The 26,492-nt window shown below is 43.6% G+C and overlaps 2 protein-coding genes across 10 annotated transcripts in view; one reads left to right on the forward strand and one right to left on the reverse strand.

The window, feature by feature from the left end:
* LOC142565818 (ADP-ribosylhydrolase ARH3-like) overlaps positions 1 to 26,492 on the reverse strand; it is a 110,154-nt gene that overhangs the window by 55,125 nt on the left and 28,537 nt on the right. For all 9 annotated transcript variants that reach the window (XM_075676363.1, XM_075676362.1, XM_075676356.1 and 6 more), the window contains 3 exons: positions 20,889 to 21,002; positions 9,882 to 10,087; positions 1,708 to 1,819 (listed from right to left, as the gene is read on the reverse strand). In XM_075676363.1, coding sequence (XP_075532478.1) covers positions 1,708 to 1,819; positions 9,882 to 10,087; positions 20,889 to 21,002 — 432 coding nt within the window. The remainder of the gene's footprint in view (positions 1 to 1,707; positions 1,820 to 9,881; positions 10,088 to 20,888; positions 21,003 to 26,492) is intronic.
* LOC142565820 (salivary anticoagulant protein P23-like) overlaps positions 9,954 to 26,492 on the forward strand; it is a 104,921-nt gene continuing 88,382 nt past the window's right edge. Inside the window, exon 1 of the mRNA XM_075676365.1 lies at positions 9,954 to 10,007. Coding sequence (XP_075532480.1) covers positions 9,969 to 10,007 — 39 coding nt within the window. The 5' untranslated portion in view covers positions 9,954 to 9,968. The remainder of the gene's footprint in view (positions 10,008 to 26,492) is intronic.

The following is a 26,492-nucleotide window of genomic DNA, read 5'->3' on the forward strand; positions in this document are numbered from 1 at the left end:
CTTTGGTTGCAGACTCCCGACAAAGTGGCGCTGGTTAGGCCTAGTAGCCAAAGTAGTGCAGCCAGCGAAGTGGCTGGCATCAAGTCGCAGAAAGCTCACCGCCAATATGGTCACACTTGTAGACTTTATCAGCAATCAAGTGTTAGATCAGACACACAGGCTAGACTGATGGCCGTAGTAGTGAAGTACAAATCCAAGTGCAGCACCCTCAGTGCCCGAAAGGTCTGTCGGCGGCATGCGCATTATGGCCAGTGGCTTGACTTGGTAGGACCATAGTGGTCAGCTAGGACAGAGCTGCTGCAGTCGACAAGCTAATGTACTAATCCCGTGCGATAACATCGATGCACAGTTTTGTATTCACAGCAGTGCAAAGCCCATGTACTTGTGCCTCATATTGGCACGCAAAGAATAAATTACAATAAATTACAGCAACATGTCGATGGCTCATCAAAATCCGCAGGAGACCCCTTGCTGGCGGCCTGTTGATTGGAGGCGCACCGCTTCCATTTCTTTTTCACAGACCTGGTAGCAATTTTTTTTCCATCGATAGCTGTGTGTATGCTTCTAACTAATATCGGATATAACGAAGACATTTTAGTGTCCAATGCGACATCATTATAAGGAGGTTTCACTGTATTAAGCAGATTCATTTTCATTACGTTAAGATATGCCAAATGGTCTGAATTTGTCTCAATTAGAAATGACTCGATGAGTGATCTCACGAGACAACAAAATAGTTGATAATAATACCATAATTACAAGGTATGCCATTAAATAATATATCTTTGAAGGTCAATGGAGAGAAGCATTTAGTGACTTGTTAAGTTAAAAATCTGCCGTGAAACTTTACTCATTTGTCTTGAACCAGTGGCACCGCTTGGTCACTCAAATTTTGCTTTCATATCCTGACAGAGCTTTGACAGTGAAATTATGAGTAGTGGGTTCACATTAACATGAACTGCCACAGTATGTTCATTCATAAGCTCCTCAAATTGAGCTTCAAAATGTTGTACGATTAACTGTTGTTTATGACCCATCAAGGGTTTTCGTTTCTTTTTTTCGAATTGATCCCAATGGGTCTAATTGAGAGACCGAGCCATCTGGTCCCAATTGGCATAAATGTGTTAAAAAAAGTCATTTGGTCCAATTGAAAACTGCAATGCTATATTTTTGACTGGGTCATTTGACTGGATCATCAGTCTTGCAGCAAATTTTACCTTTTGGTGCAACCGTTGAATATGTGGTTGAATAATGGTTAATCAAGCTGGGACCTGCTACTATTGCTCATCTTTGGTTGCTGCTAACTTCAAGTCAACCAGCAACATATAAATAGCAGTTCCTAGTCAGTATGCTTATCAAAAGGCCTGAAAGAACAATAAAGGTATCTTTTGGCTAAGAAATAAAATTCCTTTTGTTCAATACTTCGTCCATGCAATGAGTCCAGCAAGTCCCAACCTTTGTATCAAATCAGGGCATTATCTGTTGGCAATAAATTGAATTAATTTAAAGGCACATTTGTTGTTAAACACATGTACAAGCAATCACTTTGATATACCCAATTTAATACAAGCATGACACACCAAAATACAAGCTTACATATAAAAAAATTTTACATGCAAAAAAAAGAAAGATGCAAGAAAATTTTTATGTCAATACAAGCAATCCCGCATAACTGAATAAAACTACACGTAGAAAAGAAAGCCTTGCCTTCGTGCAACAACAGTGGGATCAAAACCTCCACAGTCTAATAGTGATTCTGCAAGAGTATGGGTCATTGCAGTGTCATCTGTGAACTTGTAGTAGCCACCAAATTCGTGATCTGAAAACAGAAGTCATGAGGAGATTACATTCATGTACCACAACAAGGAAAATGTACATGCAATTGGACCATATAAAAATTGCTTGCTTATTGGTCGCATGCTCCGCAGCAACACAGAGCAGCACTTATGCGATTGATGCCTGTCTCTGCAAATAAAATGGAACTGCCTCGACACTATTGTCAACTTAAAGGGACACAAACGATTTTGACGATTTTCTACAAACGTACCGAGTCGTTAGAGTAGGTCCTTCTGATCATTAATTGACGCATCTAAGTGCTCCGCATAAAGCGTGTAATTTATTATAAGGTTTTAAAAAGGCACATCGCTGCCGATCGCAGCACACTGCGCGGCAGAATTTTAAGCCGCCCCTACCCATATGACGCAAATCACCCATATGACGTCAGTGGGGCAAGCTATCCCATTGGCTGACCAGGGCGCATGATCGATAATTTTTCCAACTTTATGGTAAACAAATAATGTTCGTAATAGTTGGAATGTTAGTCAATTTGTTTTTATAAAAAACAAGTAACATAAAGGGAATGCACGAGAACAATTTTTCAGTACACTTAAGCACTTCCGGCACACAGCAAGTGTCGTCTGCTTGTGCTACAACGTGCTACGTCTTTGACAAGAGCTACGCCGTCAGTGTCGGTTGTCTTTTCGCGAGCGCTACGATTCGACTTTGTTGCATTGTGGACTGCAAACGTAGCGACTGGCAATATGTCAAGATGCGACATCGTGTCCCTCTGCAAGCAAGCAGATGAGCGGACTGGCTGCAGCGCATCAGACTGCCGCTATCCGATCGGCGCCAGGATTTGTGCGATTGCGGCCGTCACTTTAGACTGGAAGATGACTAACGCAACAGCGTTTCGCAAGTCCGGTACTAGGGTAAACGCCAGCGCAAAGGGGACAGGGCCTGGCCGTGTCCCCTTACGTGTCGTTTCATAGGAGCAACAGAAGCGCAAATGTGAATGGTCTTCACGGTGCAGCCACCTGGTGGCATAGAGCTCAACCAGACACAGTAGCAGTAACAAAATGTATTCTTTGCTGCTGGTGTAAATTTTTCGCAGGAGTGTAATCATTAACACGTTGTTTTTGTAAATGTTTAAAATGTTTTACGCTTGGTTAGAGCAATATTAGCTCCTTCTTTGCCTGGTTAAGCTCAGCGCCAACGGGTGGCTGAACCGTGGATACCAATCAGGCAGCTCATGTACGTCTACGTTTCATCAGTTCCTTCATCAGCTTGAGTTTATACTTCCACCGTTCCGTCGAAACGTTCCGCTAGTGTGTGGCTAACGGAATACCAGACACGTTCGGCGCTGCGACAGAATGTTCGCAATGCACGCTGCTTCGATAGCTCTTGCTTGGGGTCGACAGCCAAGCGGCTAGCGGAGAGGTTTCGCGCGGGCGCGCGCGGGCTCCAAAACAACTTGAAGTGGCCGATGTGACGTCGCATCGTGACACAGAACGAGTGAAGGCGGAGCTTCGCCTCGATGGCTCGGCGAACGAGTTGAGGAGGAAAAGCATGGCTAGGGAGGAGGGCAACTTGTAATCGCTTGTAGCTCCATTAGTACGTAATGCTTCACTTAAATTGTGGTGCGAATGTTCTACTTAAGCTCTACCTTACGCGTCTACAAAATTTGTCTGAACCGTTTCAGGGGCCCTTTAAAGACATCCATAAAAACTTGTGGGCTCAATTTAAGGCTAAGAAAACAACACTTCAATAATAAAAAGCAAGGTTACGTTTGTCTTCCGACCTCGGGTAGAACACTAGCTAGCCTAGTCTAAAGGCCTTGGCACTTAACTACGGAACCTCCCGTGCAAAGTAGAGAAACTACATATCAAGCCAGAATGACCTATTTTATCTACAGTAGTGGTCTAGCCAAATTAGGATTTGGAGAAATTTTTGTAGCAGGAAAACAGCTGATCTGCAGCAGTTTAGGAGCAGCCACACCAGCCTTTTGGAGCAGTTTTTAAACAGAAGGTAAATTTGCTGCTTAAGAGCAGCTCAGCAGTAATGTGTAGCTGTTTGGTGCAGCTAAATTTGTTATTACTACACTCTCAGTAAATGCTGCTCAACAGTAAAGGAAGACAAAACGCCAACAGTCAAGCAAGGACAACTGAGTTGTGGTGTCCTTGGTTTCTATAGGTAAATTGCTATAGGTAAAGCACTTTCATAAACAATTACATAAAATTGTGTACGTTAGCGAGAATAAAGCTAAGCAGCCAGGTGTAAGACAGAAAAAAAATTTAAACTGTTACGGCGTTCTGTCTTCTACGTGGGTGCGGCCAGTGGCTACAAAGGCCTCCCGTTAGGGGGTCCTGACAGTAGCTCCTCAGGATTAAATTAAGTTCTTTGTCTGTCTGTCTGTGCTAAAACAATCTGCATTATCAGGCATAAGACAAAAAGTGACGGCAAATGTCTTGTGCGCATGACAGATGTGCTTTCATATGCTTCACTGCAATACACAAAATGCATATAATAACAATGCTTGAAGTTACGACATACAAGACAAATCTGCATCTATGACTTACATCTGGAATAAGATGCTGCCATACACATTGCAGCAAAGGTGGTAATGATGACCGTGAACAAAGTTGGTACTACTATCCCGTACAATACTGTACGATTGCTGCTAATAGATACAAGTCTTTTCAGCACCAAACAGTAACTTTAGCCGCTGACGCCCGACAAGGCATTGCTGTCTTGACTAGCTTTAACGGCCTAGGTAGTGTGCTCGTGAGGAAAACTTGTCTCGATGCGATACGGGCCACACAAGCCGCCACGGATAGCTTGCCTCTATGTTCATACTGGTGACCAGTGGGCAACTACCACGGGCATGCGCAGACATTAATTTGTGCACTTAAGATCATGTGTTGATGGTGGGTTCTAAACTACATGCATGAATCTGTGTGCGTGAACACGTGTATCCGACCACGTGTATCTGCATGCCTTTCACCATACTATTGTGTTTTCCGCATGAACGGCTTTCGTCGCTGTCTTATCCGTCAGCGATGTGCATGAGAATTGTTTCGATCGGTGTTGTCGACACCAATGAACTTTGTATTGACACAAACCGAGCACCGTGCATGGCACCAACTTGCCACGGGCGTTTACCTAATATTCAAACAAAGCTTGTATTTGATGTAATACCGTATTTACTCGCACAATGATCGCACTTTCTTGTCAGAAAAATTGACGCAAAATCAGGGGTGCGATCATTACGCGGGTTTTTAAATGTCCCGCGAAAAGAAAAAAAAATTTTTTTTCGTCCCGCGTTTGGTGCGGGACACCAAAACAAAAATGGTGGCTGGCAGAGCAAGCCGAACGTTCCGAACGCGATTTTTTTTTCTTCTCGTGAGTTTCTTCCATATCAGTGTTGAATAATATCGTTATTATCGCCAAGTTTGCGGCAATAACGTAGCCATGTCCACTTTGAGGGGACAGAAACAGATGGGGGCACTTAGCTGCCAGTGACATAGAAACACATGGCCGGCATGCTGTGGAAACTGTGGAAACTGTGGCATCTGTCTTCACTACTATCCTAATACGACACGTTTCCGCTAAAGGTGGGTGAATATCTTAGCTATGTTAGAAGCGTCGGCGTATGAAACTGCGGCATCTGTCTTCCCTACTATCCTAATACGGCACATTTCCGCTAAGGGTGGGTGAATATCTTAGCTGTATTACAAGCGTCGGCGTATGAATAGGGTACACTGTTAACATGTCAGTGTAAACGTGGCTACTATCGTTGCCGCTCGCGATTTGTTGCGTGCCCACGAGTGCAGATGAGAAGATCCAAAAGGCGCTTTTTTTGTTGTTGTTAACCGCAACCATTATAAAGCCTACACAGAATAAAGGCAAGTTTGGTTGCAGCTTTTTTTTTTAGTCATGGAAGTGCGAAGAGTGATGAAAGTAATGAAATGAGGCATCTATTAAGAATGTTTGGTGCGTGCAGACCACTTGGTTTGTCTTGAAGAGTCGTTCACGTGGCATTCCACAGATGGTAAGCACGATGATTATTAGCTAGACTTGGCACACAACATATCGCTGCGGCAAGTTCGGGGTGCGATCATTACACGGGAAATAAAAAAAATCGAATTTTGATGCAATGTTCAGGGGTGCGATCATTACACGAGTGCGATCATTATGCGAGTAAATATGGTAGTTCTGTGGAAACCTGCAAGGTGGGGAGAATTAGTGAAGGGAGAATGAGACATCCACCCAAACGTAGCTAAGTGCTACAAAGGAAACCCATATGGGTTCCTCGAAAGAACTGCTTCATAGCTGAAAAAAAGAAAACAAAGCTTTTCTTTTGAGGAACCCGTATGGTTTCCTTTGTAGCACTTAGCTACGTTTGGGTGATGTCTCATTTTCCCTTTATCAAAGCTTGTATTGCCTCACTCGTGTCGACGTTGGTGTTGCCGTATGAAAAAACTCAAGCCACGCAAAAATAACAATTACTTGTTGGGCTCCGGATTCGAACTACCGACCTCTGGGTTGCAAGACCACCACACTAACCAATTCAGGCACTGTCGGTTCATCATATGCGAATTGAAAGAACGAAAGCAGAAGCAGGCCACGCGTCGTGTGTTCGGCCAAAGAACAGGTGGCATTTGATGAAGGCCACCGGGAACTCACTTGAAAAAGGGCTCGTTGTCGACGTGCCAACCTCGCCATGAGGAAGCACGAAGCCGAGGCATGCTAGGTAAGGCTCAACATGAGTGAAAGATAGACAAATCAAGAAAAGATGTTTTTTATTTGACTTTGCAGAATACTATTAGGTTACAGCGGAGCAGTTCTGCATAAGCCCGCAAGGTGGAGGAAAGTTTGGGAAATGAAAATAATGTCATACGCCCGACAAAGGAAATACATTTTCGTCCCTCAGAAACCACTTTTAATTTACCTACATACCAAACGTGCCAACTAAATGTGGCCAAGAGATTTACGCAAACACCTCCCACTGTATGTTGATTGGCTTCTGTTAATGCTAGTGAAGAGTTCTGTTTTATTTTTTTTTTTCGTTGTGCAGAAGCAATTAATATTTAAGTTTATTATTCATTATTAACCCGCGAATATTTCTGCAGGTTTCCGCAGAACTATTACGTCCAACTCTTGCCTTTGCTTCTGAGTTGTTGATAAATTCGACTTTGCCTGCCATCTGATAGCCGTCTGGTTAGCTCAGATGATAGAGTGGCTGCCCCGGAAAGGCGGTGGTCCCAGGTTCGAGTCCCGGACCAGGACGAATTTTTTTTTCACTGTGAAGTTTTTCTTTCGAGGAACCCGTTTGGGTTTCCTTTGTAGCACTTAACTACATTTGGGTGGTGCATATGTCTCATTTTCCCTTTATTAACTTTTTTCATTGACATCTCGTCGATTAGGTAAGTTTATAAGGTCAGCTAATTTGATGTATTCGTGTACAATGAGCAAGAAATACCGACTGTGACAACCATGAACAGCACTCCTAACATACAGTGAACGCCATTCGCGTAATGCCCTCGGTTATTTCTTAAAATTTTTGGTGGCATTCAGCTGGCACAGCAGAGCACCACAGAATAAATGTAAAGTTAATTTGTTGGTCATTGGTGGCACTTCCACCTCGGCAGGTCTCTCTTAGCGGCATTTCCACCTCGGCATTGGTGTTCGTGAGGTTAAGCAAGTGAACGTCTTTCCCCTAGCACGATAAGCGGGCGAGGAGCGAGGAAGAGCGAGGAGGAAGTGCAGCGTCTGCCACCTGGCGGGATGTAGCCCCTTAGCAAACAGTGCACTAAGCGCACCTTACACGCCCTCTCCGGTGCTAACTTCAGAGCATGTAACGAGCGTGTGTTGCGAGCAATCAAGCGAGTAGGTGAGTGCCAGGAGAGGAAAGCAAGAGGAGGGAGTGATGTCACATCTGCTCTGCTAGGCACATGTTCAGTCTATGCCAGGCAACTCTTTTCCTTTAATTGCCCGGTTAAATATGCCACTTTTTTGTGTGTGTCATCATTACTTCTGCTTTCTACTTCTGCGTTTCCAGGAATTTCGCCAAAGTCGTGCTCATGTGGCAGGTCTCTAAAGTCTATGATTCTGTGCTTTGGTGTGTGGTAATCAGTGATTTCTAATCAATTCTAATTATTCCGCACACTTCAGTAACTCAACTTGTCACTAACTTACGATCTGATATCAAATCTATAATGAAACCCACGAATTTTGTACTTTACTTTCTTTTTATGATTTATTTTGAATTTGATTCCTGGTTGTCCCAGGAGGTGAACCAGAAGTGCTGCGCAAGAAACAAGACTGTCACTCGATGCTCGTGCCACTAAAAAAACTCTGACACTTATGACATAAAGAGAAAAAAATGTCAAAGGCTTTGCAATCAGCATCGCCGACCAATATTTTGCACAAGTTCAATTATTAGGGCTGCCCGATAAAGTTAATGTAAAACGGTGACCAATATTTTAAATGTAAAACAATGGTTTCTAAAAATTTTCGGACTCAATCTGTGAAAGTTGAGTCGTGAAGATCATTGCTGCGAACGCAGAGTACCCAAAGTGCAAATTTAAGTGAAGAACACGGTTGCCATTGGATATTTCTGGTCAAGAGGTTTCAAATGCACGTGTGAAATGTTTTAACGCTACACGCTTGGTGTTTGCCATTAATAGACTCAGATTTAACAATAAGGTGAACAAGCAAGCCTTAAAATGTATAACAGATTGAACGTATGACTCATTCATTCAGCTGAGAGTGCGGTTTTCTTTTCCAACTGCCCTATAATAGCCAGTTCCAAGTCAACTTTAGCTGATCCGCATATTACGCAAACCTTTACGACTTATATAAAGCATTTGTAATGCATTGTATAGCACAAAAGGCTTCATTTTACTGCGGCAAAGTTACAATGCGCCACCAAAAACACCCTCACTCCAAAGACTACAATGCTAAAACTGATTGCTTTAGCTAGACTTCTAGGCCTAAATGATAGCTGACGCATAGCTGCGCGATGGCCACTGAACACGAAACATCCTGCAAAATTTAGTGACTTTATTCGAAGTTAGTGTTTTGGCGCAATTTGACATAGCTCAGTGTTTTGGCGCAAGATCGCCTAATTGGCACAACCGTTTTATTCCTGCACATAGGAAACTCCTTTAAATTACATAGCACAGGCCTTCTCTTTAAGCTTGTTAACTGGATTCTCTCTTACCTTTACAAGTACGCTTTACAAGTACGTTTACAATTACATGGATGTGCATCAATGAATAACACTTAGCTAGCACGGTCACCACCACATGGAATGGTCGTCACCAGTTTTCGTTATGAAAATAATAACCCAATTTAGCATCAATCATTTGTAGGCAAATATGTTTGTACTGCCAGAAAAGCAAGAGGTGCTCATTGTTATATTTATTTCACGTTTTTCTTTTCATTAGTCCTGCTCAAGCCAAAGCCGTATGCAGCATTAGACAGTTTTAGTATAGCGTACGCTAAAAAATAGCGGGTTGTCACTGCGCATGCGCCAAATGCTAAACAAAATAGCCGGTATAGCGGGCGTACACAACGCAAACGAGTTAGCTTTAGCATTTTTGCGTGGTTTGCGGAGTTTGCAGGAAACATGGCGGCGGTCCCGGCTGCCCGCTTCCTATTGAATTTGGCGTTGCTTTTGTAAAATGCACTTTGTAGCAAATTACTGTGTAAACAGCCTTCGTTTAGTCTCAGGCCGCTTCGACGACTGAGTATTATGGATAACCTCGTGGTGTTTTCGAGATCGCTTCTCGCTTCGAACGAGTCGAAGCCTAACGAAACAAACATTCGAGATGTCAGCGCCACCTATCGCTACAGGCGCGAAATAGCCGCAACGATGGCATGTGGCCTCTGCGATCCGAAGATATCGCCGGCCAACTAAAATTGTAGAAAATGTGCGCTGCTTAGCGTACGCTATAGTTGCGTACGCTAAACTAAAGCTGTCTATTACTCTACTTGCAACCAATTTTCGCATGCAAGAACAAATCGCAGAATACCAAAGGTGCTGCTCAACAGGCCCAGAGACACACGCACTGCTGCCCACGAGTAGGAGACAAGCCTACCTGGGTCTGCCGTAAACCTCCGACCTGCCATGTCATCTGCCTCGACTGACTTTCTCCGGATACGCCACAGAAAGCGAGGAAGCTGTGATGTTGGCAATACTTCACGAAGAGGAATTTCTTCAAATGGTGAGCCAAGGCAATCCCCAATCAGGGCCCCTACCATGCAACCTTGGTACTTTGCTTTTAGCCCAAGAGATACATCCAAGCTGAAACAAAAGAAAGTTATATGAAAGAAAGGGTTGTTAAAATTTGTGCTGAGTGCATAATTAACGAACTTGTGCATTATGCTTCACTAAGTGCACAAAGTATGAAGCTGACATAGACATGTACTTCAATTTAATTCAATTGGGTGAGTCAGGTAAGTCAGAGCCAATTGAATTTACAGAAAACATAATCACAGGTGCATTCTGCATTTCATCAGGGGCTGCAAAAGTAGAAAAATTTACGGCAGATACAAGTGTCTCCAGTTTGATATGTAAAATAACTAAAGTAATTGCAGAAACAATAAACTGCATGCATATAGATATGCGACACGTAAACAGGGTAAGCAGCAAAGTAGTGTCAGACATTCAGTAAGCTCCAATCAACTCGAATTTGCATATCTCAAAATATTGACTAAATTAAAAACTTTTCATGGCAGAGAGTCCGATTCCCTAATTTCTTCTCGTTTTTCCACTGCCCTCAGCTGAAATTACTTTTCTGGTGGACTCCGTATATCTCAACAACTTAATTGACCAGAAAAGGCAACTATTGATGGGTAATCTTCATATTTGCTCCTGAGTAAGCCTCAACTCCTAACACAAGAAAAAGCATAGAGGAAGCAAGGAAACCAGGAAGGAGTGTCAGGTAATAAAATTAATGCTAACCAAAGCCAGCATAGCATCATGTCAAGGTCTGTTTTGGTGTTTTACCACTGCCATACTCGGAGCACATTCTTCCAAAATGACAAATGCATATGTTGCAAAAACCAAGCCAAGTTGCACAAGTATATCAGGAGCAAATGTGCACAGAGAGGTTGGTAGAGCACCCAAACACGTACGCATAGATTAAAACCTACTGAAAACCAAACATAAGGGGCAGAATCCACTGAGCGCGGCTCAGACTTACTGGTCACATTGTGAGCCAACTTCTTGAGGCACAGGAAGGAGAAAAGTGAAGGGAACAGCTTCACGGATAATTGGCTTGCAAAGGCTGGTTGTGTGACATCATGCTATCCTAGTTTCTTTTAGTTTCTTTCCTCCTTCCATGCTGAAAGCATAGTGTAACCATGGCCGCTCGATGCAAAAGCACAGGGTATGGCCCGCTGCGTTGCGCCTGAACAGCGTCTCGGGCCCAGTTCTCTGTGCGCCTGCTGCGGTGCCACTGCTCGGGGACGGCTGCTGATAGAGAGCGCCTTCACAGCTACATCAGCACGAGCGATCTCCACTCCAATCAAAGCATAAATAATGCGTTTTATATATTTAGAAATTGCAGGTAAAATCTTTAAGTCGTCATTAGAAGTGCTGATTACACCACAAACACCAGCAGATTGTCACGGGGTGGAAATCTGTTCTAGAATATGCCTGAACGCTATCTGTTACGGTTGCCCGTACGATGCATGACTGGGTAACGCACTTCCATTGAGAGGTTCTGCTTGAAGCAATCTATCAGTCATACAGTCATACACAACTTTTTGATCAATGGCTATCTCATCGATAATGAGTGAGCAGTAACTTCCTGCACCACAGAAAACCCTTCGCGCTCCACACGCAGCCGCTCCTTTATCAATGTTGTCACACCGACTTTGCTGGTCGAGTGTCCTACATACTTTTGAAGTGTAGCACGACATATAATCTTTAAACGGCCTCTGCTTCGAGCATGCTCATACCCTTTATTTGAGCACGCTTTCCATAAAAAACATTCCCGCAGGATTCTTTCATTGTAGGCAGGCTTTTTTTTTCCCTGAAGTGGCCACTTGGTTGCTGATGGAAACAACAGCTTTGTCTCCTTTTTTCCACTCTTTGTAATATGTGAACAAAGGACTGAATTTCATTGTTGTTTTCATAAACGAAGGGGCGTTTTTTTCATTTCGTCCCGTTCGGACTGCAATTTTTTCAACTCTTCTTCTTGACTGGCAACTTCCTTTTTCAATCTCTTGACTGCTTTCTTTGACTGTTTCAGGACATTCACAAGAGCTAATGTACTTTGGCAGGCCTGGTCAGCAGAAAAACTACGTTCAGAGCATGATTCTAAGGCAGTCTTTGGAGCTAGAGCTTCCACCTCGTCGCTGAGAAAGTGCGAGGCACTTTCGATGTTGAGGCTTTCTCCTGAGCTGCCGCAATCATCGCCTGCCTCAACTACTGTGTCATCAGTAAATTTCCTTCGACAGCATTTTTTGGGCTGCACATTCTTTTTTTGCAGGTATTGTGGATATTTGCAAAACATGGTCGGTACTGCAGTCGGAAGCAGGAGCCTAAGCTTCGCGTCCTTTTTATAGTCATTTTCTGTAAAGTGCAGGGAACATACTAGAAACCTGTCGCTCAGTTGCGGAGACTCCTTGGCAAGAGATATCTTTCAGCCACACTTCTCGACGCTCCAAGTCGCAGGGGAACTCGTGATATTTCACAGTCGGGTCCTTTTTGGCATTTGTGTCGCAGAGTGGCAAACAACAGCTACGTGGCATCGCACCACCTGAATGAGGCTGGCTACGGTACACACACACACACACGGAAGAGCCTTAACAAAGCACAGCAAGCACAGACAAACTTGCTCACACACATGCATGCGAAAAAGCACGAGATGAATGCGTATCGCACGAAGCAAACACGTTCTGACGTGAACGAACTTGCTCACACACACGCACGCGAAAAAGCACGAGATCAGTGCATAGAGCGCCAGGCAAACATGTTCTGATGTGAGAACCAACGCCCGCTTAGCACCAGCACGAAGTCGCTTAAGTGTCCCCGAGCAGTGGCGCCTTCACGAAGAAAAACGGTCGCAACTGTAAACTCGGCCGAGACACGCCCGCCTATTGTCCGCGGCACAACGTAGCTGGCAGCACCTTGCTATCGAGTGGCCATGGTGTAGCACAAGCGAAAAAACGAAAGAAAGAAAGAAATGTTGCAGTTGTGGTGGTTCTGTAATATATATTTTCATATTTATCTGTATTCTCCTGCCACAAGGCAAAGCCAGATGAACATGTGTAAAGCAAATGAGCAAAAAAGGGAAGGGCAAGAAAGAGCTTATCAAGGTGGCACAGACACAGATCCTACTAAAGAGGTGATATCTCCAGGCTGTCTACCAAGTTTCCATTTCCAAATTCCCTGAGTTTTCCAAGTTTTTCCCCAAGTGACTTTGCTAAATTCCCTGGATGACGCAAAACTTTGTTTTATGTCACGACCGCCTGACACCATGTCGCCCGATGCTGTCACTTTCTAATAAGCATGCTAAAAAATTTGAAAAAAAAAAACGACTTGATCCAGTTTGAATAGTGAGGAGTAGTGTTTATTTTATTCAAAAAAGAAATCAGAAGGAAGGGGTTAGTAATATTGCACATCGAATAAAATATATTTGAAAAAAAAAATGGTAAAGCTCATTACATATAGAGTCGAACATTTTCAAATATGAATAAAAAGGAGATGCATACAGAAACAAATATTTTCGAATATCCCATTCAGTCACAAATTATGATCGACTGTGGATACGTGTGTGAAACATAGATGGTGCTTGAGACTCCACTGAAAGTAAATCAAGATGGTATAATGACTCTGAGCATTTTATGATGAGACATTATAATTACAGAGTAACTAAATATTTGAATATTGTAAAGTCAGTCATGCTACATTTCTTCATAGAAAGGGTTAAATACCCCGCTTGAATTACATGCACAAGTTTTTCATTGGTCTCAAGCATTTCAAGAAAGGAAATAAAAATATTCTGAGGTTGCTACCACCATGCCCCATGCCAAACATCACACAAAACACGGTAATGCCTTCACCAAAGTGTTACTCTATAATGATACCTATCCCTCAGAAGTAAAATGAAAGTAATTTAGGTTATCAGAATGCTCAATTTAACTTAAGCTTAATGTTTGTGTAGTATTCCTTGCTATCACTGCACAGAAATGGCAAAAATAGGTCGCGTCCACAAATGTGGACCCTGTGACTGAAGGGGATATGAGCTATTCCTATCAATTGATAACAAGCTCACTGGTATGATGCCCGAACGTCATAAGTGAGATTCTCTCTCAACAGTTGGTAACTCAACCTCAACTGTCCTGACACTCAGCCTGCGCACAATGCCTCAATGTTGCATTTAACTGCTTTAAGGAGTTTATTTTGGTTTGGATGAGGGTTACCTTCATCTCGGCGTCAGCCAACACTTTGCTTTTTGAGCTCAAGCTCCTTCAGAGAGGTGGTGGAACAGTTCCTTTCCTTATCATTTCTCAATACGACAGTACTTTCTGTTGTTGTCCTCATTCCACCATGCGTTCGTCCCACAGACCATTTGAATCATCCTCTTGGTCAGTTGTACAGTCAACGTCCAACTTTTGAAACTCTCTAGGCACCACGAAAATGTCAGAAAAATCGGGCCATTTGAAAAAAAATGAATGCATGCCTTTTATTGCCCTTAAGGGCTCAAATCGCCACAGGCACAACATCCGAAGAGGCCTGCCGGTACACTTATTAGGCATATCTGTGCTCGTACTGTGACAGGAGATTGCGGATGCACGCGTGTATAATTAAGGAATACATACTGCGTCGTGTGACAAGTGCCCCTTCCCACACTTGTTATGCTTCACCGCAATACTTCCGCGTATGCTTCACCGCTTAACACTGCTGAATTGAGGCGATGCTGACTATCAGGAACCGGCATTATGCAACATGCCATGCTTTCCGGCTTAGAAGCCAATTGCGAGGACCACAAAGGTGGAATTGGTGCCATTGCTGAAGTGGCAAATTTTTTCGACGAAAAACACCGCGCCAAACAGCAAGGAGCTTAATATCGAATGTCGAAGCAGCTACGCCTAGCGTTTACCGCGGTGGTGGCTACGGCTGCCAGCGGATCTGCGTGCGAGTGCCGTTTCAAGGCGGCGAGGTAATCAAAACGGCGACGGCAGTGGCACTGATGAACGCCATTTCGGACCTGCCGTCATGGCAAAAAGTACGAAAAATAGGACAACGAAGGGTGCTTGCCTCCGAAATTTTAGACGTTCTTATCATTCACGTGGTGGTGCCGCGAAGCCGTGTGAATGATCGGGCTTCTGAAAGTTGGTGGTTGACTGTATGTAACACTGGCAACTCCTCCATCAGACGACACGGCGTCAAAGATGACTTGTTACGATCCCTCTCTGTCACTCAAGCCAGCATTACCGCGATTTTCATTCCCTTTGATAAAATTACAGCAAATTTTCCCTCATAAAAGCATAAATTCCCCTACTTTTCCCTGACTATTTCCAGACTATTCAAAATCTCTGAGAGTTCCCGGTTTTCTCTGTTGGTAGACACCCTGTATCTCCAACCGAAGATACTGATTTCTATCCTCTCTTGAGACTGCTTTGTTTGAAGATTTTATTAATGTTGACAGATAAGTGAAATCACTTCTCACACAACTGTTCCATGATGAGCACTGAACTGTTGCTTTTGTGCTACTTTCGGATAGATGACTATCTTCCATTTCATGAAACTGACTCGTGCCTTTGCACTCTATTTATTTACTTGTTCAATGTTCCTACACTTTCAGTTGATTCATTCGTTTTTACCCTACCAGCCGCTAGCTTCCTGTTTAGCCTAGTTGACAGAGTGCCTGCCCCGTAACGACAGTGGTGCTGTTTCAAACTCTAGACCAGGATAAATTTTAATCAATATACTATGAAAATTTGCTTCAGAAATCAGCTGCACACCACCATTTCAACAGCTAAACTGCTAATCACTTGTCCACAACATGTGTGCAATCCTGCCTTGTAAAATGTAAACATGATGCCTATACTTCTCAGTACTTTTGCTACTGCAGAACACAAGGTTGAGTGTTACACTTTGTTCCCTTTTAGTGTTCAATGTTTATATGTAGAACCGTAGCAGGTAGACAAACGAAATTGCTCATGGCGGCAATAATTGTGATGGTGGCACACACAGACTGTGTTAAAAAAAAAATCAGACTAAACGCCACACAGTCTGAGATTTTGGTTGTCTTTATACATTGACTAGGCACATACGTCAACTAAACAATAGAAAATGTTGAAAACAGTGAGTGTTCAATAAATAAGATGGCGACCGGTTTTCAAGGCAAGCATAGTTACCCAGAAATCGAATGGGCCTCAGTAATGGCATTTCTTCCAACCTATCTTGACCTGGCACAACCATAATAAAATAGAGTCACTGACAGATTTTTCGAATGCCTGATTTCAGATTTCCTCGATTACTCAAGACCTCCTCACGGCTGGCACCAACACCAAATCCATAAAACCAATGTTTATTGGTGGCTGAAATCTTGTATGCCACATAGCAGTGGTGTAGCCAGGAAATTCTTTTGAGGGAAGGGGGGTGCACATACCTTGTGTGCATCATTCACCCTTGGCCATTGCCGAAAGGCAATTGAAATATGCATGCTTGATTGACTCCTTGTAACAACTCTAGCTTGGAAGAAGATCTAGTCAGCGGGGATCGTCGATTTCAATGTTCTTTGATTTCAATGGTCCTTGAAATTGTTTGTGTGACAACGGCATTAGGCAATGTTTACATCTTTACAACTAAAGGTACAGTAAAGCCACACTATAACAAACTTGGGTGGAGGGGTCGAAATTCAACAGGCAAAAACATGTTGCACAATGCCAAAGGACTACAGAAGAAATGAAAAATGAGCGCATATGTGTTAACCTATTCTTCCGAATCACTTATCAATATTTTGCAAGCATGCCAATGGAGAAGTTAGATGCTCATTGATGTGTGTGAGCAGACGCTTCTAAACAAAATTTACGCTTGCATCTAGCGTTGAGTGTCATAGTAACACTGATAAGCCATGTGATTGTACAGAACATGCGAGCAGAACACGAAGCCATGAACCCCTTCTGCAATTTTGCAACAGTTTATCATGGTCATGGCTAGTGGTTAGACAGTGCGCCATGTGCTGTAAACCACAGTTCACCACATTTTAACCAGCATTATAGTGCACAACAATCAACAAAGGCGCAGGGAGTCGTGTGTACAGAGAGTAGACTCGGCAGCACAGCTGGTTCCCCGTGTTGCCAACAGCTTGCAGCAACTTTCAATTTCAAGGATATTTACAATTACTTCATTACTGCCATTAGTTTGCCATAAACATTCATAATAACAATGTCCGACTGTACTGAATAGTGAATACTACTATTCTACATGGTTATGAAAAATTAATTTCGTACTGTAACATATTGCAATGCACAAGCAAAATACCCAAAAAAGCAAGTTGAAAAGCCACACAACATGTCTTACAACAATTACTTGCCAAAGATTACTAAAACAGCTTACAGCTCATTTTCAATGACACAAGTAGGAGAAAGGGGATCGCTGTCTTCAAGTACCGCCTCCTTATCTGGCATTTTTCTTCTAGTAAAGCAATGAAGGGGGCTAGTTTGTAGACGTTCTTGATTATATTGCGCTTAGTGTTGCACTAACGAAAGTGAAAGACAGGATGCGGACATATGTAGCGCAAACTACTAACTGTTTAATACTGTTAAAGAATGCGCTTATATACAAGGAGATATGGCGCGGGTTGGAGATATAAAACGGGTGCAAGTGAACGATGTATGCCTGGCCCAAAGTATTGTACCATGCCGTCACCTTGTCATGTCTTTTTATATCCCCCCCCCCCCCCTCCCGCGCCACATCTCCTTGTCTATACCGCATTTATTCGAATCTAGGCCAATAGTTTTTTTTTCAAATAATCATATTCCAAACTGGTAGGGTTGGCTTAGATTCGAGGATTTTAAAAAACACGCCAGTTTTTCATTTAAACTGCTAAACATGGTGCACAGCTAGCACCATCTAGAAAAGTCAGTATCGCAGCCGCTACTCGCCGTGCCAGTAGCCAACCGTACGCAAGCGAGGTCTCCATTTTGACCTGTGTCATGTCTGCCGTATCGGTGTGCAGCGTGGTGTTATCGCGATGGCACCAAGCAGGAGATGCCACTACGGTGCTGCTTTCAAGCGAAAAGTTGTGATAGCTGCAGAGGCATCGTCGAACCTTCAATCCGGGCGGGACTTCGGCGTCGACGAGAAAAATGTCTGTCGTCGGAGGGGACAATGACAGCAGCTTTTTGCGTGTGCCGCAACGAGGATGGCTTTTAGCGGACCAAAGAAAGGCCGTCACCACGAAGTGGAGACAGTTTTGGCCGACCTTGTTCGGACGCTGAGAGCAGCTGCCCTTCCAGTGACAACAGAAGTGCTCCAAGCGAAAGCTAGGGAACTTTCGAGGGAGCGAGGCCTAATGCCAAAGGATTTCAAAACCAGCCGGGGCTGGCTTCAGATATTCATGAAGCACTTCGGCTTCAGCCTCCGACATCGCACTCCAATCACCCAGAAGCTGCCAAGCGATTTTGAAGAAAAGCTGATAGCTTTTCAGCGCTACGTACTGTGAATGAGAGAAGCAGCATGCTACAACCTTGGGCAAATCTGCAATGCCGACCAGACGGCTGTGTATTTTGATATGCCAGTGGCGTATACTGTGAATGAAAAGGGTGCCAAGGAGGTGAAGGTGCGCTCTGCGGGCTACGGGAAGCAGTGCGCAACTGTGATGCTGTGCTGCACAGCTGATGGACATAAACTCCCTCCTTATATGATATTTAAAAGGAAGACACTGCTTGCTCGAGAAACTTTCCCCAAAAATGTCATTGTGCGGGCAAATGAGAATGCGTGGATGACAGGTGCGATGGTGGAAGAGTGGATTAAGATTGTGTGGCAACGGCGTCCAGGAACCCTTTTGACAAAGAACTCGCTCCTTGCCGTCGACTCTTACCGTGGGCACTTGACCGACAACGTGAAGGCTGCGCTCGCCCAAGCTAACCCGGACCTCGCTGTCATACCGGGCGGCATGACGGGCCAGTTGCAGCCACTTGATGTCTGCATCAACAAACCTTTCAAGGATCCTCTGCAGAAATATTACACGGACTGGTTGACTGACGAAGAACGCATGCTAACGGCAACGGTCCACATCAAACATACATCGCTATCGCAGCTGGCGGGCTGGGTAGCTGCAGCGTGGGACGACATCCCAGGTTCTTTGATCATGCGCGCCTTTAAAAAGTGCAGCATATCTAATGTGCTTGACGATACCGAAGATAGTGCACTGTTTGAAGGTGATAGTGAAAAGGAACACAGCAACGAGTCTAGCAGTGACGACGTTGAATGAGCTCTGCACATTCAGATTCAATAAATGCTGTTTGCATATTGTGAACGCTGTCCTCGCTTTTTTTTGTTCGGCCTACATTCGAGGTAATATTTTTTTTTTTTTTTGTTGGCTTCGGACTTTAGGGGGTCGCCTTAGAATGGGGTCGGCCTAGATTTGAGTAAATGCGGCAAGCGCGTTCTTGAACAGTATTAAACAGTTGGTAGTTTGCGCTACGAATGTCCGCGTCCTGTCCTTCACTTTCGTTAGTGTAACACTAAGCGCAATATAATTATTGATTTCTCTTCTCCATCCATCACTCCTAGTTTTTCTAGGCTTTTTCCTGCAGTGCAATAATGGCCAGGAAAAAGGCTAGTTTTACAGAACTACAAAATTGGTACCAGTCCTCACCTGACCAGTGTGCAATGTTTTTTTCTTTGTTAGCATACTGATCTAGATAACAGTGCACGAAGTTTCGAAATACTGCATGGCTGCTGCATATATATTTCACATATGGAAACACGTTTCAGACTTTCAACATTTTCCTTATCACACAGGTTGACATGCCAGTGATTGCACAGAGATCTAAACCATGCTGTTCTATTGGTAATCAAAGGGACACAAAAGGCAAATATTAAATCAAGCTAAAGTGATAGATTAGTGCTGGAGAATGTCTAAGTCATCAATATTATTGCAAACAAAGCTGTAGTAATTGAAAAATTGAGGTAAATGCAGGACATGATTAGGGACTCCTGAGACATTCAAGCGCTAGCTTGAGGACGAAGGCACTCCTTATTACAATTCTGTCACTAGTACTCAACCACTCGTAATAAAAACATAGTTGTATTGCATTACCAGACGAAAGAAAATGCTACTTGTCCAGTTCTATTTGATCTTTAGAAAAAGAACTCAATGAAATTACCCTTGACAATGATGCAAGCGGATGGAAGGTTTTGTTTTCTCCACTCTACACCGCCTGGGCTTTCGCATTTCAGTAGTTTCATTATCGTGTAGTGCTGCGCTGGCTTTGCTGGCTCGCAAAACTCGCACATGCTGCAAGTAGCAGAGAACGTCACGTCCATGTGATGTCGTGGGATTCCCAAATGGTCCATGTCGCTTGACCGGTCCACGTCACTTGACCAAGAGCTGCTGCAGTGGCTCAGTTTTTTCACAACCATGTGTTTGCGTTCTGCATAGAAAACCTATGTGCTGTCTGTCGGGCGCTGTTTTACTCACCGATGGCAGTAAAGGTCGGTGATGGTGAATGCAACGTCACCAGTCCACGATTAGGGGTGGGCAATTTAAATGGCGCTACAGGTATGCGGACCTTTGAGATGCAATTTTCTCATAAACCAAGTCGTTTCTTGGCACAAAACAAGCGCTGCGAGGTTTCTGGAATGCTATTCCAACAGTCCACAACGACTTAGTATTTGCCTTTAATGTCCCTTTAATATGGTGTTTCCATTAGATCAATATTGAATAGCGAAATCTTTTTTCTGACCCTGCCAATGATTCTAATTGCCAGCTAGCTCTTTCTCTCATTTGTGATCGTTTTATGTAAACCATGTAATAATAAAGCGCTGCAAGAATGAGGAAACTGAACACAATGTGCAAGGGCACCGCAATGAGTCCAGAAAAAATTCACTTCCAAGGGTAATTAAAAGTGCTCACAGCTCATTTTCCACGAAACAAGTCGGGGACAGTGGACTGCTGCCTACAGAAAGTGCCTTCTTATTTGGCATTTCTCTTTTCCATTGATCACTCCTAGCTCTTCCAGGCTTTCTCCTGCAATAAAAGAAGGAGGCCAAAAAATAGGTTTGCAGATAATTAGTCTTCACGTGACCAGAGATAAGGGGAGTGCTTTATTTTTTCAGATTTTGTTTCACAACACATTTGATTCTTGCATTATCTTTTATATTGCGCAAGTATGTGTCACAGTGGTTACTCAAGCAAGCTGCCCGATTACTAATACTTTCGAAGATGTTCCTTGATTAAAGAAATAGTAGAGTACTCTGAATGATTTACTATTTTAATATGCAATACTGTACCAGCAAACAAAAGACAAAAAAAGCAAACCAGGCAACAGAAATAGATGGTACAAGATCCACTTGAAAAGCCTTGCAACAGTTAGCTGTCGAGCGTTACTAAAATTGCTCACAGCTCATCATTGGTGCAATAAGAATGAGGCAGAGCACTGTTTGCATGTAATAGCTCCCCGTATTAAGTTTCTGTTTATCACTACAAGTTCTTTGAGGTGTCCTCCTACAGCATAAGAAAAAAAGCCATGAAATTAATCAATTATCCAGCCACACACACACACACACACACACATATGTGTGTATGTATATATGTATATATATATATATATATATACATATATATATATATATATATATGGGCACCACATTACAGGTGTCTATGGTGACCAAACACTAGTATCATTAAAATTGTCTATGTTCATTATTGCTGAAGAGCTACCATCCCTTGTATATGCTGCATACACTGACACAATAAAGATCAAGAGGATTTGAAAAAATGACATAACAGCATTCTGACAGCACAATAGACATGAGAGACAATTATTTTAATTCATTCTGGTCCATAAAATTGAATGTGACTAATAAAGTCAAATGTGCATACAATGTTGCTTTTACAATTGACTTCTAATAATTCGTCTTGTTGCATAACTCGTGTTAGCTTCCAAAGGTTACTAAAACTGCACAGAGCTCATTCTCTAAGACGCTAGTACAAGACAGAGGACTGCTTTCAAATACTGCTTGCCTATATGGAGTTTCTGGTTTCCAAAATCCATCACTCATAGTTGCCTGAGGATTTCTCCTAAAGTACAAATAGTCACCAAAAAAAAATGTTTAGCCACATAATTAATTACTGGTGCAACATCTGCAGTTTCTATGGTCACCGAACACAAGTATTTTCAAATTATCTATTTTAATCAGTCTTAACGAGCAACCATCCCTTCTACGCATGAAATATGAAAATTCATTGACACTAAGCAAGCTGAACAATAACCGATCGACAACTATTCTTGGCAGGAGCGGCAACGCCTCTTCCAGGCTCGCTCTTGAGGCCTTCTTTATCAAGAAGAACAGAGATAGATGTGTGAGTGAGCCTTCTATCACATTACTGGATGCCGAATTTAACTTCTTGCGCAACCGCCTTTGATGTGTATGTACCGGCTACTCTTCTGCTTGGTAGGCGCATGCGTGACAAGAGGATATATATATATATGCACTATCCTTGCTTCCATTAAACAGTTGTGAGTAGCGCTTGTCCTAGTCTATCTTCCTTGTGTCCGTGGTTTTATTCGCGCTAAACTACTACTTCAAATAACCTGTGCTACTGGAAAATAGCACGACATCTCAGGGTGTCTACCAACTGGGAAAACCAGGAATTCTCAGAGATTTTGAATTGTCTAGAAATACTTAGGAAAACTCAGGGAAATTGAGCTTCTATCAGGGAAAATGAGCTGTAATTTTACTGAAAGAGAACGAAAGTGGCGGTAACGCTGGCTCGAGTAACGGAGAGCAATCATAATGTATCGTCTTTGAAGCAGTGTCCACTGAAGGAGTTGCCAGTGTACAGTCAACGACCAACTTTCCGAACACCCGATAATTTGGATGGTTTCGCGGCACCACCACATACCCTATAGAGTCAATGTATAAGAATGTCTGGAATTTTGGACGCAAGAGCCCTTTGCCGTTCCGATTTCCAGACCTTTTGCCATGACCACAGATCCGAAACGGCATTAATCAAAGGCACCACCGCCGCCATTTTGATTATCTCGCTGCCTCGAACTGGCGCTCGCACGCAGATCCGCTGGCAGCCGTAGGCCTAGCTACTTCGACATTTGCTATTAAGCTTGTTGCCATTCTGCACCGTGTTTTTCATTGAACGAATTCGCCGCTGTCAGTGATGGCACTGACTCCGCCTTTGTGGTCCTCGCGATTGGCTACGAAGCTTAAAGCACAGCACATAGCGTAATGCCGATTTGCAAAAGTCAGTTTGCCTCAATACAGCAACGTTAAGCAGTGAAGCATAACTAGCGTAAGACGGGGCAATTGTCACGGGGCACAGTATGTATTCCTTAATTATACACGCGTGCACCCGCCATCTCCTGTCACAGTCAAGCACCGATATGCCTAATAAGTGTACTGGCAGGCCTTCAGAGCTTTTTCGAATGTGCCTGTGGTGATTTCAGCCCTTCAAGGCAGTAAAAGACATTGCATTCATCTTTTTCCAACTGGCCGATTTTTTGGACGTTTTCGCGGCGCCTAGAGAGTCTGAAAAATTGAACGTTGACTGTACAACTGACCAAGAGGATGCTTCAAATGGTCTGTGGGGCGAACGCGCGGCGGAAGGAACACGAGAACAGAAAGGACCTACGCATCAAGGAATAAACGAGAAAGGAAGCGTACCGCCGCTTCTTTGAAGGAACTTGAGCTATGAAAACAAGGCATTGGCTGGCGCTGAGATTCAGGTGCCCATCATCCAAACTAAAATAAACTCTTCAAAACAATGAAACGCAACACTGAGGCGTTGTGCACAGGCTGAGAGTATGTCAGGATTGCTGAGGTTGACTTACTCTCTGTTGAGTGAAAAACTTATGACAATGTTCAGGCCTCATACCATGCAATGAGCTTACTATCTGTTAATAAAGATAGCTCATATTCGAAAATATTTGCTTCTGTATGCATCCTTTTTTGAGAATGTTCGACTCAATCTGCAATGGGTCTTACCATTTTTTTTTCGAAGACGTTTTATTCACTGTGCATTTTACTAACCCTTCCTTTCCGTTCTCATTTTGAATAAAATAAACACTACTCCTTACTATTCAAACTGCATTAAGTCGGTTTTTTTTTTTTTTTTTTTGAGCAAGAAACAAATTTGCCCCTCCATTAAAGGGACCCTGAAAATGATTTTGATGACTGTGTACACACTGAGTGAGTCAGTAGGGTAGGTTCTTCTAATCATTCAAGGGATCCTGAACCACTTTTTATCGAAGTCGAAAAATGCATTTGATGTTAAAGGGACAATTAAAGGTTACTATGAAGTCAAGTTAAAGTGATAAAGCAATGCTCTAGAACGTCTAAGGCGTCAATATAATCGCGAACAGAGCTTTAGTAACAGAGAAATTCAGGTAAATGCACGACACGATTTGAGACCCCCCAGCGACATTCCGGTACTAGCCCGATGACGAAGGCACTCCTCATCATAATTTATGTCACTAGTACTCAACTGCTCATATTAAAAAGATCATTTCATTAGGTTATAAGACGAAAGAAAATGCTGCTTGTCTACTTCTGTTCGATTCTAAGAAAAAATAACATTTTGACATTACCCTTCAGTAGTATGGGTGGTCGAAAGGTTTCGTTTTCTTTGACTGCGCCGCGCGCTTTGAAGTTTCAGTTGTTTCGTATCACGTTGTGCTGCGCTGGTTCTGCTGGCTCGCGAAACTTGCATTTGGAACAAGCAGCGAGAATGCCACGTCCATGTGATGTCATAGGATGCGCAAACGGTCTGCGGAACTTGGCCAAGGGCAGTTGTAGCGGCGAATCCAACATTACTTATCGCTGTGTGCCAACGAATTAACCTCTCCGTTCGAAGTGGTTAAGTGCCGTAACTCTGCCACAGCGCATTGGCAAAGAGCCGAAAAATCGTATAGTGTGCTCGCTGCACTTTCGTCCAGAGGATGACGAGTTTAACGCCGACTTACTGAAGTCGTGTGGAGTGCCTTTCAAATCAATGCTTTCCCGTAGCGCTGTTCCGTCGGTCTTGCCTGCATTCTCCGAAGCGCAAGAACTGCAGGTCGAAGACGGGGCGGCGAGTGCGGCATTTGGTTTTCACGAAGGAAAAGCTACAATGTGCGGATATGTACAGCCATGACATACAGTTGCCATCATAGCAGTACGCAACGACGCAGGTAGCGCGAGCCCTCAGCAGCAGGTCACGTTCATCAGTGCTTAAATCACTGAAGTTGAGCCCAGCATCGCGAGCCAATGTGTCGTTGTCAGGGTCGTCCATTGCAACGAGCGTCAAAGTTGGCGTCATAAAATAAAGAATCAGCTTATCGTCGCGCGCTTTCCCTTCCGCTAGCCACCATAGTTCTGCTTTCGCGCTGCTGTCTGCTCTATCTTGGCTCTGTTTCTGGCCGCGTGTTTGCGTTTTGCGCAGAAAAGCCGTAGTGCCGTCTGCGGGCGCCGTTTTACTCACCGACGGCGCAATGTCACTATGAGACCATGACGTCGCCACTCCTCGATCGGAGGGCGGGCGATTTGAACTGTGCTAGAGGTACGCAGATGCTTCAGAATGCATTTTGTCTTAAAATAAGTCTCTTCTTTGCATGAAACAAGCATTTCGAGGTTTCTGGGATGGCATTTCAACAGTCCATGCTGACTTAATATTAACCTTTAGTGTCCCTCTATAATAGACTATTTCAGAAATACTTTTTAGCAAAAATTACTTCAATGTGTTCAGCAGAGGTGGTGTTATTGGCAATCAAAGATTGTCGTCAATCCCCTTTGCAGTGCTCCCAGTCCTTCTTCAATTCCCTGCACTGGGAAGGCAACGGCATAGCAAGGTAGTGCCCACAACGCTCCGCCCTACTGATTGTCACCGTGGCACGCAGTTCAAATTTGATTTTGGATGTTCACATAGACACCAATACTTTTAATTTCAGTGCCTACGACGTGCCAAACTCCAAGGCTATCCCTCAGCTTACGGTTGAGTTCACAGTGTCTCATCCCTTTGCTGTGATACAGTGTACTAGATAACTACGCGCGGCTATACTCGTGTGGCATCAGAAGCACATTTCCTTTAACACTTATCTCGACGGCAATCATACAATTTTCGAGGGTAGAACAAACTTCATCTTCATGTTCGCCCGTGCAAGTACATTGGCAGCGCGCACATTGGCTAAGCGATGGATGCTGCAGTCCGGACTCGCATTGAAAGGATTCCCGACATAAGGAGCTTCAACCATGCTGGTAACACACCTTGAGCGTGTACAACTCGGAAAGCAGATGGTCAGATGATTGTGCTCTTCGAGTCCTGTCACCCAAATACCCATCAAAGCACACAGCTGTTCTCAGCAAGCCATAGCGAGCTCAGCAAACAAGCTTGTTGCGGCACCCTGCGGCGGCCGTGGCATCTACACTAGGCTGCAGACGCAGCTACTTGAGACAACAGTGAACCTTACCAACTCGCCCAAATACCTTACCTTATCTACACTTACCTTGCTATAGTAGCTAACTATGT

Source organism: Dermacentor variabilis, unplaced genomic scaffold, assembly GCF_050947875.1.
Source record: "Dermacentor variabilis isolate Ectoservices unplaced genomic scaffold, ASM5094787v1 scaffold_12, whole genome shotgun sequence".
Lineage (NCBI taxonomy): Eukaryota > Metazoa > Arthropoda > Arachnida > Ixodida > Ixodidae > Dermacentor > Dermacentor variabilis.